Source organism: Pecten maximus, unplaced genomic scaffold, assembly GCF_902652985.1.
Source record: "Pecten maximus unplaced genomic scaffold, xPecMax1.1, whole genome shotgun sequence".
Taxonomy (NCBI): domain Eukaryota; kingdom Metazoa; phylum Mollusca; class Bivalvia; order Pectinida; family Pectinidae; genus Pecten; species Pecten maximus.
Genome location: NW_022981713.1, coordinates 6,495 through 24,230, shown reverse-complemented (window position 1 = coordinate 24,230; position 17,736 = coordinate 6,495). Strand labels below are relative to the sequence as shown.

General features: G+C 34.7%; 1 protein-coding gene across 4 annotated transcripts; it reads right to left on the bottom strand.

Annotated features, from left to right (window-relative positions):
- Window positions 1-1,039: 1,039 nt before the first annotated feature.
- On the bottom strand, window positions 1,040-13,654 carry LOC117320201 (integumentary mucin C.1-like). Of its 4 annotated transcripts, none has more exons than XR_004530947.1 (6): window positions 7,801-7,927; window positions 4,006-5,199; window positions 3,634-3,681; window positions 2,933-3,022; window positions 2,211-2,321; window positions 1,041-1,379 (listed from the first exon to the last, which is right to left on the bottom strand). XR_004530947.1 is itself a non-coding variant. In XM_033874858.1 (6 exons), exons 2-4 carry the CDS (start codon window positions 7,859-7,861, stop codon window positions 4,423-4,425), a joined length of 603 nt encoding a protein of 200 aa, XP_033730749.1. In that variant the 5' UTR covers window positions 7,862-7,927; window positions 13,479-13,654; the 3' UTR covers window positions 1,041-1,379; window positions 2,211-2,321; window positions 3,634-4,422. The 4 variants fall into 4 exon arrangements, 1 of the variants encoding a protein (XP_033730749.1); XM_033874858.1 differs by lacking the exon at window positions 2,933-3,022 and adding an exon at window positions 13,479-13,654 and having other exon boundaries at window positions 3,634-4,601; window positions 4,837-5,199; XR_004530946.1 differs by having other exon boundaries at window positions 1,040-1,379; window positions 3,634-5,199.
- Window positions 13,655-17,736: the final 4,082 nt, after the last annotated feature.

The following is a 17,736-nucleotide window of genomic DNA, read 5'->3' as shown; positions in this document are numbered from 1 at the left end:
CATGCAAAAGTCGGACATCGGCGACTTTTGTAGTAGTTCTTCAACTTTCTCAGAACAACGTTTTTATAGAACTTGCCTGTGACCGTTCTGCCTTTTGGCACCAGGATTTGAATAGCTGGACCCTTATTAGTGAAAAAAATAGCATACAAAACCTTCTTTACCGTTCGTATTCGTTTGGCAATACTTGGGCGTCTGGCATTTTTAGTGGCCCATATTCCGTTGGCAACCTTCCGCTTTGGTTCAAAATAATACACCCAGGTCTCATCACCAGTGACTATATTATCAAAAGCCTTTTTACTATATTTTGGGTACATTTTGAGAAGTTTTTTTGCCATTGTTACACGCGTCTTCTTTTGCTCATCCGTTAACAAATGGGGTATCCATCTTGCATTCATCTTTCTAACTTTTAGGTGTTTCTTCAAAATTGCATGAACTCTTGCTAACGACAAGTTTGTCATTCGAGCCAATTGTCTTACGGTGAATCGAGCATCAGTTTTGAGGATGTTTCGGATTTTTTCTATGTTACCTTTGGTCGTAGTTGTTGCAGGACGACCTGGGTGAGCAGCATCTTTCAGTTGCTGCTGCCCAGCACTAAATTTACCTACCCACCTACAAACAGTCCTGTGAGACATTTAGCCCTCCCCATAAATGTCACACATCTCGCGGTGAATATCTACAGCCTTTATGCCGAGTAATGACCTACCTTTTATATAGGCCCTAATTTCAAGAACATTTTCAGCTCGTTTTCCTGTCATTTTGTGTCTAGTCTAACGAATAGGCTATGAAACGATGTACACTGTACCGAGGCCAGTGAACGTGTGGACGAGATATTTACCTGTGTCACGAGCCAGTGATCACTCAATCGACACGAGGTGGTTTTGTGCATAAATTGCACGATTTCCGCGAAATAAAGCACAGATGACATTATTTATGGAACACCCCTCGTATGGGACGTTCCTGTGTGTCTTTGTGTAACCGATGTAGTGATGCGCCAATGCACATCGCGAGCGTGCAATTGTTCATAGTAACAGTATATTTGAAGGTGTGTGGGTTTGGCTGTATATTGGAAGGTACATGGGTAAAATCTGTATAGAGAGGATGGTTGTGTGATATAGAAAATGAATAAATGAAAAAATACCAATTAAAAAAAGTGCTGACAATATTACCTGTCATCCATAAAGGATAAGATGTTCCACATTGATTGACAGATGCGGTGTCATTATATAGATCGGTGCTGAAATTACCCATTAACCTGTACCACCCAGGACTAATGAGATTATCACACTCGCCATTGTCTGGATTAGTCTCAGTGTTACTCGGAAGTCGTTTCTCGTCCACCTGGATTACGTCATGTGTATCACAGGGATCCTGGGTACACACTAATAATAGAGTGTAAGAATAAGGGGTTATAACAGCATGGGTCAATTTACTCCATACAGGGTATGTGTACAGACAGCGGGGGAGTAATATTACAGGTGTCATATAGGTAGAATAACAGAGAGTGTATTTATAGTACAGGTGTTACATAGGTACAATAACAAAGAGTGTCTTTATGGTACATGTTTTAAATAGTATGTTATGACAGTGATGGTCTTTATAGTATAGGTGTTACATAGGGTGTAATGACAGTGAGGGATTTTATAGTATAGGTGTTAAATAGGGTGTAATGACAGTGAGGGACTTTATAGTATAGGTGCTAAATAGAGTATTAAAAGAATGAGGGTCTTTACAGTACGGGTGTTATTCAGAATGTAATGACAGTGAGGATCGTTATAGTATATGTGTTATGATAATGAGGGTCTTTATAGTTAAGGTGTACATAGGGTGTAATGACAATGAGGGTCTATAAAGTAAAGGTGTTACATAAAGTGTAACGACATTGAGGGTCTATAATGTACAGGTGTTACATAGAGTGTAATGATAATGAGGGTCTTTATAGTACAGGTGTTACATAGGGTGTAGTGACAGTGAGTGTCTTTATAGTATAGGTGTTAGAGTGTTTTGAGAATGAAGGTCTTTTTAGTACGGGTTTTATATAGAGTGTAATGACAGCGAGAGACATAGTATCATACATTACAGAAATATCTGATAAAATTGTACGTAGATTGTACATGGTATTAGCAAAGGTATTCACTGTATTCTATATGTGATGAAGTCCTTTTTATTATTTTACCTATATATGTAATACACAAACTAGAAATAGCACTTACCTTCATTTATTCCTAAAGTAATGATGAGAAATACAAACAGACTGTCTGCTCCGCGTCCCATGACACCGTTTGTCGGGTTGGTGTGGTATGTGTGTTCTATATGATTAAGGTCTATATATAGAAAATATGTGCTATTAGGAAGTAAAAATCCTACAACATAGTACAAGGGTATAGAAACAATATATATAAAGTTTGATGTGAATGTGTGTATAAACAGATTACTATTACAGACTTTGACAGTATCAACAGAAGTTTAGTGTCTTTGTTACATTACGTAAAATAACTTGACGTCGCTGTTAGTAAACACATACGATATGGTCGTAAAACCTTGAAATAGTTAATATGAATCTATGCTTAAGAAATATTGCTATTATTATCACAGGCTTAAATATATACTGTGGTAAAATACATGTAAATTTTTGTTTTACTACAGATACACGACGAAGTTTTGTTCTGTGTAAGATTTATCCGAGATTGAAGTTCACAAAAGGAATTAAAATGACAATACAGTGTAACTAATGTTAGCGTTTCATTGAAATGTTATTAGAATATAAAAAGATGTTTAGTAAACAAAATAAAACAAAGTATACCCAAGAAAAGATCTCCAGTATCGCAAATCTCACGACCTCACGACATCTCAAAATGTAGTCCACAAAAACAATTAAAAGTCACATTTTATCGAATCATTTATAAAGTACATATATACAAAGGAAAACACTTACCAAAACAACGTTGAAAGATTAGTTTAATTAAGTTGTGGCTTTACTGTGTCTAACTCTATTGCCATTACACCTTCCCATTTCATCATCAGCCTGCCATTGTAAAAAAAAAACAATAAAAAAAAAAAAAAAAAAAACAACAACAACGTAATTTACACGTACGGGGTGGCATGCACGTACATATCCGTGTTCATTATATGGATCGGGTATCGTTAACGGATTTTATTTGTCTGAAAACTTGATAGGTAGGCTGGTCACGATACGTGGTTAACGGTTCGGTCCCATGCTTGGTTAAAAAACACGTTACACCTTCGCCAAGAACTTCATACATGCCATCTGACTAAGTGAACCTCTACAATATCCATACATACACATTGTACCCTCTGACCACTTGAACCTCTACAATCTTCATACACGCCATCTGACTGGTATCTCATTCATGACATTATTATGCGTTAGAGCCAATATATTTTGGTGAATCAAATGTTGACGTGATTCAAATGTATTATCTATAATTTCGGCGGCTTACGTCACAAGTAGAAAAGGATAAAAATCAAACAAATATACCTGATACTGCGAATTGAGATGCTAGGATTGTAAGTGTCATACACGACACAAAATTTATTCATACACACGTAACTTACACCAATACTAACTAAAACATAAAATGATATATGAAGATCAAATAATCTACCAAAACGTACCTGCTGAGCAATATAGTGGTGCTGTACTCTGAGGGATCGAGATTGTATCTGAAAATAATTGGCATAGTCTTTAGATTGTTTCAGTGACTTGTATACAATTAGAATGTTTCACATTTTAAAGATTCCACGTTTAAGTAAGATGCATTAAAACAAAGAACTTATCGTCAGCTGTATGTACCGCTGTAGTGGATATTATTCATTGAATTACATTATTAATCTGTTTGAATTATAACCTATTTCATATTTGAAGATGTATATGAAGTTTAAAAGGCACTAGAATTATATAAAGATGCTGCAGTTTTACTAGATTGAATTATAATTGATATCACGTGTTACTATTTTTACAATAAAATTGAACGTAAATATACTTACGGATTTGGTAAGGTGACAACGCTGCATTAATGGGGCCTTCACTAGCATACTTATATCGCTCATACTATACACCACACTATGACAACGAGAGTCCTGACAGAGGACACCAAAAAGACATGGACAATAGCAATGGACAATATACAATAGACATGGACAATTGACAATAGACACGGATGATACACGATGGACATGGAAAATGGACAATAGCCATGGACAATGGATAATAGACATGGACAATGGACAATATACATGGACAATGGACAATATACATGAACAATGGAAAAAGGTGAATTGTCAAATTGATACATCGTGTGTGATGCTCTTCTGCTTCTACTTTACACTTCCGGTATACATTCTACAATAAAACTAATGAAGAAATGAATTATCATATTCGTCAAACGTACTAGTCCCTGTGTTTTAATGTGAAATGGCCGACATGCAATTTGATCTCTGTTGTGTATATAATGGTGTATTATATTGTGGGATGTAAATGACATCAATGGGTAAGGTGTTAATGACAAGTGTTGAGATGTAAGTTTTCATCACATAGGTGTAAAATAGTGACAAAATGTTAAGTCCGTGGTCTGTGGTCACAGCTGGAAACATTAGAATAGTACTTAATACATCTGCACAACTCAAACATTTGATTCTATGTCCTCAAATTAGACACACAAATGCTATAAAACGATATAATCTCAAATCAAACAATAATAATATTCATAAATTTACACGTGATCAAGTGATTATCTAATAATTACGTTAACAGGATGTAGCAAATAAACAATTAATGAGCAAATATTTTAAAGGAAATAATTTATGATTAATATTTACCGTCAGCGACCTTGGCTGACGTCATTGGACCAGATGTTGTCATCATTCCATTAACCGTTGTGGCCGGCTCGGTCACGGATGTTGTCATCATTTCGTCCACTGTCGTGGCCGGCTCGGTCACGGATGTTGTCATCATTTCGTCCACTGTCGTGGCCGGCTCGGTCACGGATGTTGTCATCATTCCATCCACTGTCGTGGCCGGCTCAGGAGTGGATGTTGTCATTCCATCCGTTGTTGTGGACGGCTCGGACACGGATGTTGTCATTATACTCGTCGTGTACTCAGAAGTGGATGTTGCCGCAGTAGATGTTACAATGCTTCTTGACGTAGTGTAAGCACATACACCATTTCCCACATATGCATCTACAAGAAATGCATTTACAGATGTTACTCCAATGTCTAAGGGTTGAAGTTGAATACATATAGTATATTTTAACCCAAATGATTGAAAGCCATATCGAATTTAGAGCAATATATATACCATAATATTAATACAAAATAAAATGACAACACCAGAAATTCAGGAACCACAAAAGAACCGGTAGTGGAAAGAGAGTCGAAACTATAACAGTCACAAGTGCATTCACTCCACACTCTCTTGGCGTGATTTAAAACTGCAGTGACCAATTTATAGCATAGGTTGCTTTTTGCTAGCAGCATGTTAAAACTCCGAATTTTACATGGGTGTTAAAGCTAGCATGGTTAAGCATTTTACCAACAAATGTCCTGTTAACACAGTCCATTTCAGGGCTGATTAGATATATTAGGCCTGTCATCATAAACTGGAAGGCAGTTGAATGTATAAAACATTTTCTTTATCCCGATGTCAAGGCCACACATCATGACATGCATGGTACAAACCTGATCCTTGGCTGCAAAAACTTTGACATTTCCTGTTTACTTAATGAACTTGGCTTGCTGTATAACAAAGGAACCCGACCGAGATAACTGATATTGCTCAATATTACATCCAGAAAAGGCGGGCGGCGATAAAAGTAATCAAGTGTGAACTACACTGGAGCGTATTTCGTTATACACCCCTCTAAGAGAAAAATAAAACATATCATGGTTAAGGTCATACACATTTTTCGGTGGCAATATTTTAACCCACCATCATCAGATGGTGGGCTATTCAAACCGGCCTGCGTCCGTGGTCCGTGGTCCGTCCGTCCGTCCGTCCGGCCGGCCGTCCGTAAACAATTATTGTTATCGCTATTTCTCAGAAAGTGATGAAGGGATCTTTCTCAAATTTCATATGTAGGTTCCCCTTGGTGCTTAGTTATGCATATTGCATTTTGAGAGCCAATTGGAAACAACGTGACCGACAGGCAGCCATCTTGAATTTTGACAATTGAATTTGTTATCGCTATTTCTCAGAAAGTGCTGAAGGGATCTTTCTCAAATTTCATATGTAGGTTTCCCCTTCTTCCCTAATTAAGTCGACTCGGAAAACAACATGGCCGACATGCAGCCATCTTGAATTTTGACAATTGATGTTTGTTATTGCTATATTACAGAAGGTACTGAAGGAATCTTTCTCAAATTTCATATGTAGGTTCCTCTTGATCCCACGTATTGCATTTTGGGACCAATCTGAAAACAACATGGCCAACATATATAGGTTTGAAAAGTACTGGAGGGATGTTTCTCAATTTACACGGATTAGTAAGAGGATGGGAAAAATAGAGAATAGATCAATCTGACATGGAACCTATAAAGATCATTTAATGGTGGGCGTCAAGATCCTTCTGGGATCTCTTGTTAATAAAACTTTAAACACATCTATGGAAACAATAAGTCTTCTAAAGTTAACAAATTCGTTTCTATCTTATGCAGGATTGATTAAGGTGATCAAAGCAGGCACCAAAGACCTTGTCACGTACTTCAGCTCTTGATATATTGAGGATTTGATATATTAAACAGGACCTGATCAGGACATACCCTAAAAATCAAGAAAACCGCATCAGTCACTTACCTCCATCTCTACCTACAACGAAGTTTGATGTTTCCATTTTTTTTCTCAAAACCTACGACGTCACAAGGTTTGAATCAATATTATTACCTTCATTAATTAGTTCTTGTTTGGAAAGACAGTTAGGACAACATGATCAACAGCACAGTAAAGAGGGTTAGCCCAAATAACAATATACCTTATATATGTAATTACTTTAACATTTGTGCTACACTAACAGAAAAATAACAATATTAGATAGATTTACTTGTCTTCCCGCTAGGGCGAGCTTATAAATATTACTACTATGCTCTGTAATTCGGAGAGTATCATAGATTGGTGTTATATACGGTGTAATAGCAATAAGGGTCTTTATAGTACATGTATTACATAGTGTGTAATGACAATGAGGGTCTATATAGAACAGGTGTTATATAGGATGTAATGATAGTGAGTGTCTTTGTGGTACAGGTGTTATATAGAGTTTAATGGCAGTGATGGTCTATATAGTACAGGTGTTATACAGGATGTTATGGCAGTGATGGTCTATATAGTACAGGTGTTATATAGAGTGTAATGGCATTGAGGGTCTATATAGTACAGGTGTTATATAAAGTGTAATGACAGTGAGGGTCTATATAGCACAGGTGTTATATAGAGTGTAATGACAGTGAGGGTCTATAAAGTACAGGTGTTATATAGAGTGTAATGACAGTGAGGGTCTATAAAGTACAGGTGTTATATAGAGTGTAATGACAGTGAGTGTCTATATAGTACAGGTGTTATATAAGGTGTAAAGACAGAGAGAGATGTTATATATTGAATATGAGTCTAATGATAGCGATGGTGTACATGGAACAGTTTACATCAAAGTGATATGGACATATAATACATTACAGAGATACATGATAGAATTTTACGTATACTGTACATGGTATTGAACTCTATATGTGATGGCGTACTTTTATTGTTTTATCTATATATGTAATACACAGACAAGAAATGGCGCTTACCTTTATTAATGCCTGAAATAATGATGAGAATTACAAACAGACTGTCTGTTCCGGGTCCCATGGCTGCCGGTTGTCGGGTTGGTGTGGTATGTGCGTTCTATATGATTCGGGTCTATATATAGAAACCCTACAACATAATATACAGATTACCACAACATACATTAAAAGCATCATATAACTTGCCGTCGCTGTAAGTAAACAAATACGATATGTTCGTATGCCCTTGAAAAAGGAAATCTGAATATATGCTTAAGAAATGTTGCTAATATTTTCACAGTCTAAAATATATACTGCGGGGAAATACATTTTTTTCTACAGATACACGACTTAAATTTTGTTCTGGGTAAGAATTATCTGAAATTGAAGTCTATATGGAGATATATTGTAACTAATGTTACTGGTTCATTGAGAGGATATTTAACTATTTAAAGATGATAAGTAAAAATAGCATGTTTAGAGAACGAAATCAGGAAACTTCTTGAATGAAAAATTAAGTTGGGTGTCCATTGGTGTGTTTTTGCATTTTTACTCTTTTTTCATATAAAAAACAAAACAGAAATGTTTATTGTCGGGTCTTTAAAACAGGAATAATGATCTGATCGGTCAGGAATAATGACGAGATTTCTTAAGATAAACGTCAAGCAAACCAGCGTTCTACATACGCCGTCTAGGAGTATACACAAGAAACGTTATCCAGTAGCGGAAATCTCGCGACGTCAAGATATCTCAAAATATAGTCAACAAAAAAGTCATTTTTTTATTGAATAATTTACATTCCCTTGAATAAGTACAAATATAAAATTGAAAGAATTCACCATAGCTCTATTATCGTTATATCTTCCCATTTTATCGTCTCAACTCTTCAGGCTCTGATCATCATTAACGAGACGTATAACCGGCTGTATAATGTAGTGCATTTTTACTACTGTTTCTAACTCTGATAAGTACATGTTCTTACATATCATGTGAATTTCGGACAATTCATATAACAATGTATATTCGAATTGATTTTATGATAAATATTGTCCTAATCCTGTACAAAACTTACGTCACCTTGATATAAGATTACTGAAATCAACAGCAGATATAATCTCTTTAATCAATCTTCACTTAAGTCCGATTTCTAGTTAAAAAAAAGTTCAAAAGGAATGCAAGATATTTTGCTATTGGTGAAACAAACCTTTAACAACATAAGTCTACATATGACGATTTATTTCAAAAGTGATGTTAGATACAAAACAGGTCAATACAACATTTCATTCATTAGATCTCTACTACATCTCACTCAGAATGCCCACATTGTTCCCCACATTGTTCCCCACATTATTCCCCACATTGTTCCCCACATTGTTCCAAAACATAAGCTACGACAGATGTTCAACTAAGGTCTGAATTATCTAATTAACGGATCTCAAGGTAGTTATGGATTCCATGGGTTTAATGTCCGAGACATGCTGTAATATACTAGATAATGTGTCAAACGAGAACATGCTGTTATATACTAGATAATGTGTAAAACGGGAACATGCTGTAATATACAAGATAATGTGTAAACCGAGAACATGCTGTAATATACTAGATTATGTGTAAAACTAGAACATGCTGTAATATACAAGATAATGTGTAAAACGAGAACATGCTATAATATACTAGATTATGTGTAAACCGAGAACATGCTGTAATATACTAGATTATGTGTAAACCGAGAACATGCTGTAATATACTAGATTATGTGTAAAACAAGAACATTCTGTAATATACTAGATTATGTGTAAACCGGGAACATGCTGTAATATACAATGTGTAAACCGAGAACAAGCTGTAATATACTAGATAATATGTAAAACGAGAACATGCTGTAATATTCCAGATTATGTCTTAAACGAGAACATGCTGTTATATAGCAGATAATGTGTAAAACGAGAACATGCTGTAATATACTAGATTATGTGTAAAACGGGAACATGCTGTAATATACCAGATAATGTGTAAAACGAGAACATGCTGTAATATACTAGATTATGTGTAAACCGGGAACATGCTGTAATATACTAGATTATGTGTAAAACGAGAACATGCTGTAATATACTAGATTATGTGTAAAACGGGAACATGCTGTAATATACCAGATAATGTGTAAAACGAGAACATGCTGTAATATACTAGATTATGTGTAAAACGAGAACATGCTGTAATATACAAGATAATGTGTAAAACGGGAACATGCTGTAATATACAAGATAATGTGTAAAACGAGAACATACTGTAATATACTAGATTATATGTAAAACGAGAACATGCTGTAATATACCAGATAATGTGTAAAACGAGAACAAGCTGTAATATACAAGATAATGTGTAAAACGAGAACATACTGTAATATACTAGATTAAAAGCTGTAAACGAGCTGTAATATACCAGATAATGTGTAAAACGAGAACAAGCTGTAATATACAAGATAATGTGTAAAACGAGAACATACTGTAATATACTAGATTATGTGTAAAACGAGAAAATGCTGTAATATACCAGATCATGTGTAAAACGAGAACATACTGTAATATACCAGATTATGTGTAAAACGAAAACAAGCTGTAATATACTAGATTATGTGTAAAACGAGAACATGCTGTAATATACAAGATAATGTGTAAAACGAGAACATGCTGTAACATGTCAGAGAATGGGTAAAATGGGGACATGATGTAATATGACAGAAAATTGGTAAAACAGGAATATGCTATTATATGTCACAGAATGGGTAAAACGAGATCATGTTGCAACATAGTAAAATACACATGGGACCAAACTGTTCCCCTCTATTTTTGAGTTCACACGGAGTTTATTTTATTAAAGAACTTATCAGAACAATAGAAACATCAGAAAATTCCTAAACTTCAACTAGGTGTATATTGGCGATGTGTTTAAGTAACAATCACCTGTAAACTTGATATCAAGAATTCTAAAAATTCTTCTGTGATCTTTAACTAACAGGGATAGCTTATAAGTCAGCTGTATGATAAGCGTTCTGATTTCAATTTCTCCAAATGTTAATTTTCCATTTCCAGATAGTAACACTCCTGCTTTTCCTACATATGTTTTTTTTTAATTGTTTTTGAGACTGAGTTATAATGTCGGCATACTTTGCTGTTTTTGTAATGAAAACTGCTTAGATGTTTCTATATTTTGTATTATCCATATTGAAACGTTGTGTCTTCCGTTCTATACATAGTACAAAGTATTCTAAATTAATTTTTTTATTGTAATACTACGCTAATGATTTAATTTGAAACAAAATATGATATATCCGATTGTAAGTATTTTACCACAGTTCATCCACGATGCATTTTACAAAAGTCATAATTAATATATGATATATTACATACCTTACATAATAGATAATAATATAATATCTCATCAAATTCAATTAAACGCTGAGACAACAATGCTACATGACATTTAAATATAATTGTCACTTCTGAAAGGATAAGCTTTATGGTAAGATATCATTATCTGGCTAAAACTGTATCTATTAAGAATTTCCCCTCCTCCTTCTTCATTTCCAATATCTTAGTCCACTAGTCCCGGAAGGACGAAACAGCTGTATGGTGCAGTTCTACATTCTTTATTCGGCATATCTTAAACCAAATAGCATATCCAGAAATATTTCTGCAATACTATCAATCGCTATTCCTGTATGATTGAACAATAAAATCTTTTTTAATTGTTAATAGGTATCATGGCTAATCACGGGTCTTGTGTTTGATATGTGTTAAACCGGATATGTCTCTATGAAATGAAACCCTGAACATAGCAAGAAGATAAGTCGTTGTAGGAAAGGTACTTAAACTGTGAAGTTTGTGTCTTCTTTTCCCAGAAAGCTGCATCTTTTACCTCCTATCTGTTGAACTAGTTTCCTTAAGCACAGTCTTACTGTTTTGTTGAGAGTTTAGGATTGCATGTAATACAAACATTTCGGATGAATGTGTGCTTGTTTTGTGCAATTTGCAGTTCATGGTCAAAATACAACCAATCTTTGTGTTTTTATACAGACATATCCAGTCAAACAAATTTCCCTATCGCGTGCTTTAGACATTTGTGAATACAATAGCATGGTTGTTTTCTGATACACAGGAGCTTATTGTGTCCTTATGTAACATGCATTTTTCGCATATTTTTGCCAAACTGAAAAAACTTAATAGTCCCATGGTAGGCCAATGATCAAGTTACTTCTGTTTTCGAACTGCGAGAAAGCTAGAACAATCTCAAAGAACATTGAACTTTGGGTATTGGAAAAGATACAACTAAATCTAACACTAAATATCAAGAAGATTCTATTCGGTATTTCAACAACTGATCAAAAACAAAAAATTCCAAGCAATTTCATAATGATATATTCAAAATACTAAATTTATCTTACATCAAGAAAAAAATCAGAAATACATATCAATGAATTAAAAGCATACATAACAAATATGTACAAAATACATAAAACAATTGCACAAAAACAAAATAAATTGCAAGTTTTTATTCAAACGTGAGACGACTTCCAGCAATTATTTTCTCAAAAACTTGTTAAGTTAATATTTACATAGAATACTAAATACATGTACATGTATATACAATAAGACATTTGTTAGCATTTCATCATTAAATCTTGTGTTTCCAAACAAAGTATAAAGATGTTAATAGAAATAAATAGCACATGTATGTTTATACTTGTGTTTATCTGACCATGGGTTTACTTAATTCTAGTCATTTTTTTATCCTATGTGTGGCCTGATCTTATTTTTGTTTCCTATTAAAGTATGTATGAAATTAATAGATATGTGTATCACATGTTTACTTATATTTGTGTATCTGGCCATGGATTTACTTAATTCTTGCCAATATCTTTGAATTTGTTTATTTCATCCTATGTGCCTGGATGATGTTTTTTTTCTTCAGAAAACTGTTTGCTATTTATCATTTATTGATAGACTGGGTGAGAAAATGAGTGTAAATTGTTTGTGTTATTTTTATGTGGTAATTTAAGTGTGAGAGTGTGAGATGTATCAGTTGTGTGGCGAGTAAGAGCCCCCCTGTGTTGGGGACATTGTTTATATTTTAAAGGCTTACCCCAACCTTGGCAGCCTTCCAATGGATACATGTTTTAGTGGATTAAATGTTTGTGTAAGAAAAAAGTTACTTCTGTTTGATTTTAACAAGTAGTAATGGATAGTATTGTGAAATATAACTGGTTTACTATTTAGATGACATTGAAATGTGCCACATATAACACTGGTGTATTTTTCATATCATCCTTTGCGATTGCTGGATTGTAAGCTCTTCAGGTGGACTGTTCATACCTGAAGTTTATAGCGTTGGACATCTTATAAACAGTCGCACCTGTTCAGAATGTAGACTACATCTTGTCATTTTAAAATTAGTCTATATACAAAAATAGGAAAATGAAATTGAACTGATTGAAGCAAGTTCCCCCTCCAAATTAGAGCTATTATACAATGGATTTATAAATACCATACTCATGATCATCTCGAATTTTGTCAAAAGTTTCTTAAATACAGCTGGATATTACTGGATTTCATGAACTTATTCCACAATGTACGTATCAAACGAAGAAAGATGCAAACGTTAGATTATATCAGAATTTTTACATGGCATTGGTTAATACTTTCCTATCGTCCAGTATTATACCGAACATATGGCGCTCTCCTTGCTGGCTTTAATGTCACATACACCAAAACAACCTAAAATTCTAGTTGCACACATGTATTAATGGAAATCCAAGATGCTCATTCACGCTCTCCTAAGATAAAAATGACCACTGGCCTGGACGCTTGACCGGGGGAGTCCTTGAGACATCAGTGTATAAAAATAACTCGCCGCATTTATGCTGATAGCGAGATTTGTCACGGAGCGGAGAAAGAGGCTATAACAACGTGCACTGCACATAAACTACATACATGGCCATTATTTACAATTCGAGCATACGTGAACTTTGCCTAATAATGCTTTCATCTAAACATATCAACAGAATATTCGCTTAATACCCAGGTAACTGAACAAAATAAACAAACATACTTTACATTTGAATATTCAATTTTAAAATGTAGCAGCAACATGCATACAACAAAACATCGCTGAAGTTTTAGATCGGTGAAGTTGACAATGTTCAAAAGCTATCCAGGAATCCAAAAGACGTCCGGCAAAATCGGAATTCGAGTTTATTCCCTTTTCGGCTTTCGCTAAGTTCCAACGAATCACTTCTTTTCCCTAAGGAAATACTCGGGTTTTGCCGATTTCACTCGCTTTTTTTTGGCAGAGTCTCTTTGCGTTTTCGCAGGTCAACTCTTTCGTCGTTCCGCCATTTTGTATGGACTATAAAACCCGCCATTGCATTGTGGGACTAATTTTCAGAGAAACTTGGTTCGGCAGCCACAGTTATTAGCTTTGGGAATTCCCCGTATACTATCATAAATGTACATTTTCTTTCAGTTTGCGATTCATGATAATCTGTTAGGTACGTATCAAGTCTGAGAACTGTAAAAAGCTCAAAATGTAAACATTGATATATGTTTCTTCGGAGTTTGTGGCTTTAAATTACGGATAACATGGAGAGTGATAAAATAGATTTTCTATAAAACAACGAATCCAGTTGCCTGATGTCGAGTGCAAAAGTGTTAGCTTGTCAAAGCAGATGGAGTTGAGTTCTTGGCCTCTGACATGATCTGTATTTTGAAAGTGAATGTGACCTGATTTGTCTAAACTTCAGGAATCGTTTATCAGTTACGTATTGCTTGATGGATTTTTAACATCCGTATCCAGAGTAAGTAAAGTGTTTGTCATTAGACATGGAGTACAGTAGTTAATATATGGTACACGGTTTGATATCTATACAGAGGAAGTGAAGTGTTTGTCAGTAGACATGGAGTACAGTAGTTTATGTATGGTACACGGTTTGATATCTATACAGAGGAAGTGAAGTGTTTGTCATTAGACATGGAGTACAGTAGTTAATATAAGGTATACGGTTTGATATCTATACAGAGGAAGTGACGTGTTTGTCATTAGACATGGAGTACGGTAGTTAATATATGGTACACGGTTTGATATCTATACAGAGGAAGTTAAGTGTTTGTCAGTAGACATGGAGTACAGTAGTTAATATATGGTACACGGTTTGATATCTATACAGAGGAAGTTAAGTGTTTGTCAGTAGACATGGAGTACGATAGTTAATATATGGTACACGGTTTGATATCTATACAGACTTTCCGAAGCATCCTTGTGCAACCTAAGGACAAAGTCATCCAAAAAGGGTGTTGTATGATATGTATATAAGATCGGATGCAAAACTCTGTCGCGTCATGTATCAGAGAGACCGAGACCGTCTTCGAGAACACCACAAAAATGTAGAAACCCCAGAGAGTAGGAAATTTACCAGATAGGAACGTGAATAATTAGGCACATATCATACCGCATAACAAAAGCATATGATCGAATGAAGAAATTCAATTCCAAAGTGACTGTCAGAGAGAACAATATATTTAAGTGGCAGGTGAAGGAAGCCATCTAGAAACAATGCAGCTGGTTAGTTCTAAACCGGGATGAGGGGGTCCTTACACTTTCGCACATTTATGACCAGGTTATAATCTAAACTTCTGTTCCGAGAAGCCAAATCCACTTACAAACTTGTTGTCACCTTAGTGTCCTTAACTTACAATGTAAACGGAAAGACCTGTGCATTTGATTATAATCTCGTATCCATAACAACAGCGTACATTGTTACTAAATGGTCAGTTGCCTTATGAAGGCGACAGGGTAGTCCAGATCGAGACAGAGCTGTTTTAAAAGACAAAATGGAATGATATTTCTATTTGTTCAAATATGATTGAACCAGTCCAGCAAATGCGGAACAAATACATCGAAATATTGTCTATACAAGTTAATCTTAGCAGAAATGGTTCAGAGATCACCGCATAATGAATGGAATGTGGTTAATGAAAGCCTCATACGTTGTAATTTTGACAGAATAGTTAAAAAATGTCTACGATGTCAAGGAGAAATGTGAATATATTTTATGATCGTCTTATTTACAAAATCGTCTTTAAAATGAACAAAACCCAGCAAAATATAAAATTCAACATCAGTAAATTAGTAAAACATATAATGAACATTGAATGGTTTATCGTTGAATATATATTAATACCAGTACGAGTGAGTAATATCGGTAATCTGTAATACGAGTGAAACATGTGTTGTATTCAACGGTAAAGTATTCATATTTCTTGTTAATGCATATAAACGCTAAAAAATAAAAATAAAAAACATTGAAAAAAACAACTGTATAGAACAGTAAGGGAATTAGCTAATTCCAAGCTAATTTCAAGTGAGTATTTTGTCAAAAACTACTCTGAATATTTCAGAAATATAGCAAAATAACCCACAAATATATCTTCGCTTCGACTTTAAAAATTGGCAAGTTTCAATGAGGTGAATACAAAGGTTTACTCTGATTGGTCAAAAATGAAAAACTTATATTTCCACTGCAAAATCCTATATTTTGACTGCTCATTAATGCAATGAAAAGATAAGTTTCATCAGTTTGATAATTATCTATTTTTCACTGGCAGAAATGAAATAAAATTGTTTTAAGAATATAAATATATCTTGATATTGATATCGGCTATCGGTATTAAGTAATATTCTACCATGTTTGCTATGCAACGCCAGTTTTGATTGGTTTAAAACCATGTATTATTTTCCAATAACCCACGCTCGTGCCAATAATACACGGTCGGGAGTCACGGCTGTAACAATTTTATATATCTAATATTCATCCATTTTAGAAAAGGTTACTATAGCCGAGTGGGCTAATGGGTTAGTCTTTCAATAAATTTTTATCACGACGCGAGTTCGAATCCTACGGAGGCCTCCCTTTTTTTCTTCTTTTTTCTTTCTTTTTTTATCCTTTTTTTATTTTCAAAATCAATGCTATATGATAGATGCTCTTGATCGTAGTACTGTATTGCCTGTATATTTCATCAACAAATAATGCAATTCTCGGGGTTTCTTTGCTGTTTTTCTATTAAAAAGAGGTCGATCTCAGAACTAAACAGTACATGGTAGAATAGAAATAATCAACTTTGACTCGTGTATTGTTGCAGGATATACAACTCGGACTCGGATATTTTGCAATTTTAATTAATAACTCAGGCCTGCGGCCTTCGTTATTAATTCAATTGCAAAATATCCTCGTCCTCGTTGTATTTTTTGCATTTAAAAAGAACACAAAAAGCCGATATTTTAAAGTTCAAAGCGCTTTTAAGCGATTTCGATACTTCAATATTTTTCAATCCAGTACTGCTCTTACACTTTAGCGAATATGCACCAGAATTCAGTTTGTTTTTCAATGCATATAATTTCATACAATTTGCTTGTATTCCTAATCCTATAGAAGACCAACACATATTTCCTGAAGTTGAATTTAGGGATTGTTTTCCCCCTTTTATAATACTAATGACTGTCATGCCAAAAACTAATAAGACATTTTGGTTGCAATTAGTCTGAGGTTATGGCTTTTATCAGTTCACTCCTAACACGGCGGCTTACATGGCGACATACATACACGACCGAGAGACGGACGCAGCCCCACATTACAAGCTTACCTTTCGGGTAGGTGAGCTAAAAGTGGTTTCTAAGGCGTTGTACATTAAGAAAATATGGATTTTCATTTTCGATTTGAAAAAAACTCTTTAACACTATAAAGGCGATATTCAACACAGCTGTTTTACCTACCTTCACTTTCGTTTATACGTTAATATATATTATCTACTCCATGTATTTTGAAATTACAGGGAAGTATGTTTCACATCCATGTAGACAGACGCCATCATACTGTTGGATCCTATCACTCTGTCACACCCATACAAT

Excerpts from the sequence above, each read along its gene's own strand:
- LOC117320201 (XM_033874858.1), bottom strand. The coding sequence starts at position 7,861 with ATGGGACCCGGAACAGACAGTCTGTTTGTAATTCTCATCATTATTTCA. Across the intron at positions 5,200-7,800 it reads TATTTCAGGCATTAATAAAG|ATGCATATGTGGGAAATGGT; the intron begins GTAAGCGCCATT and ends CATTTCTTGTAG. Across the intron at positions 4,602-4,836 it reads GTCAGCCAAGGTCGCTGACG|CTGTGACCACAGACCACGGA; the intron begins GTAAATATTAAT and ends TAATGTTTCCAG.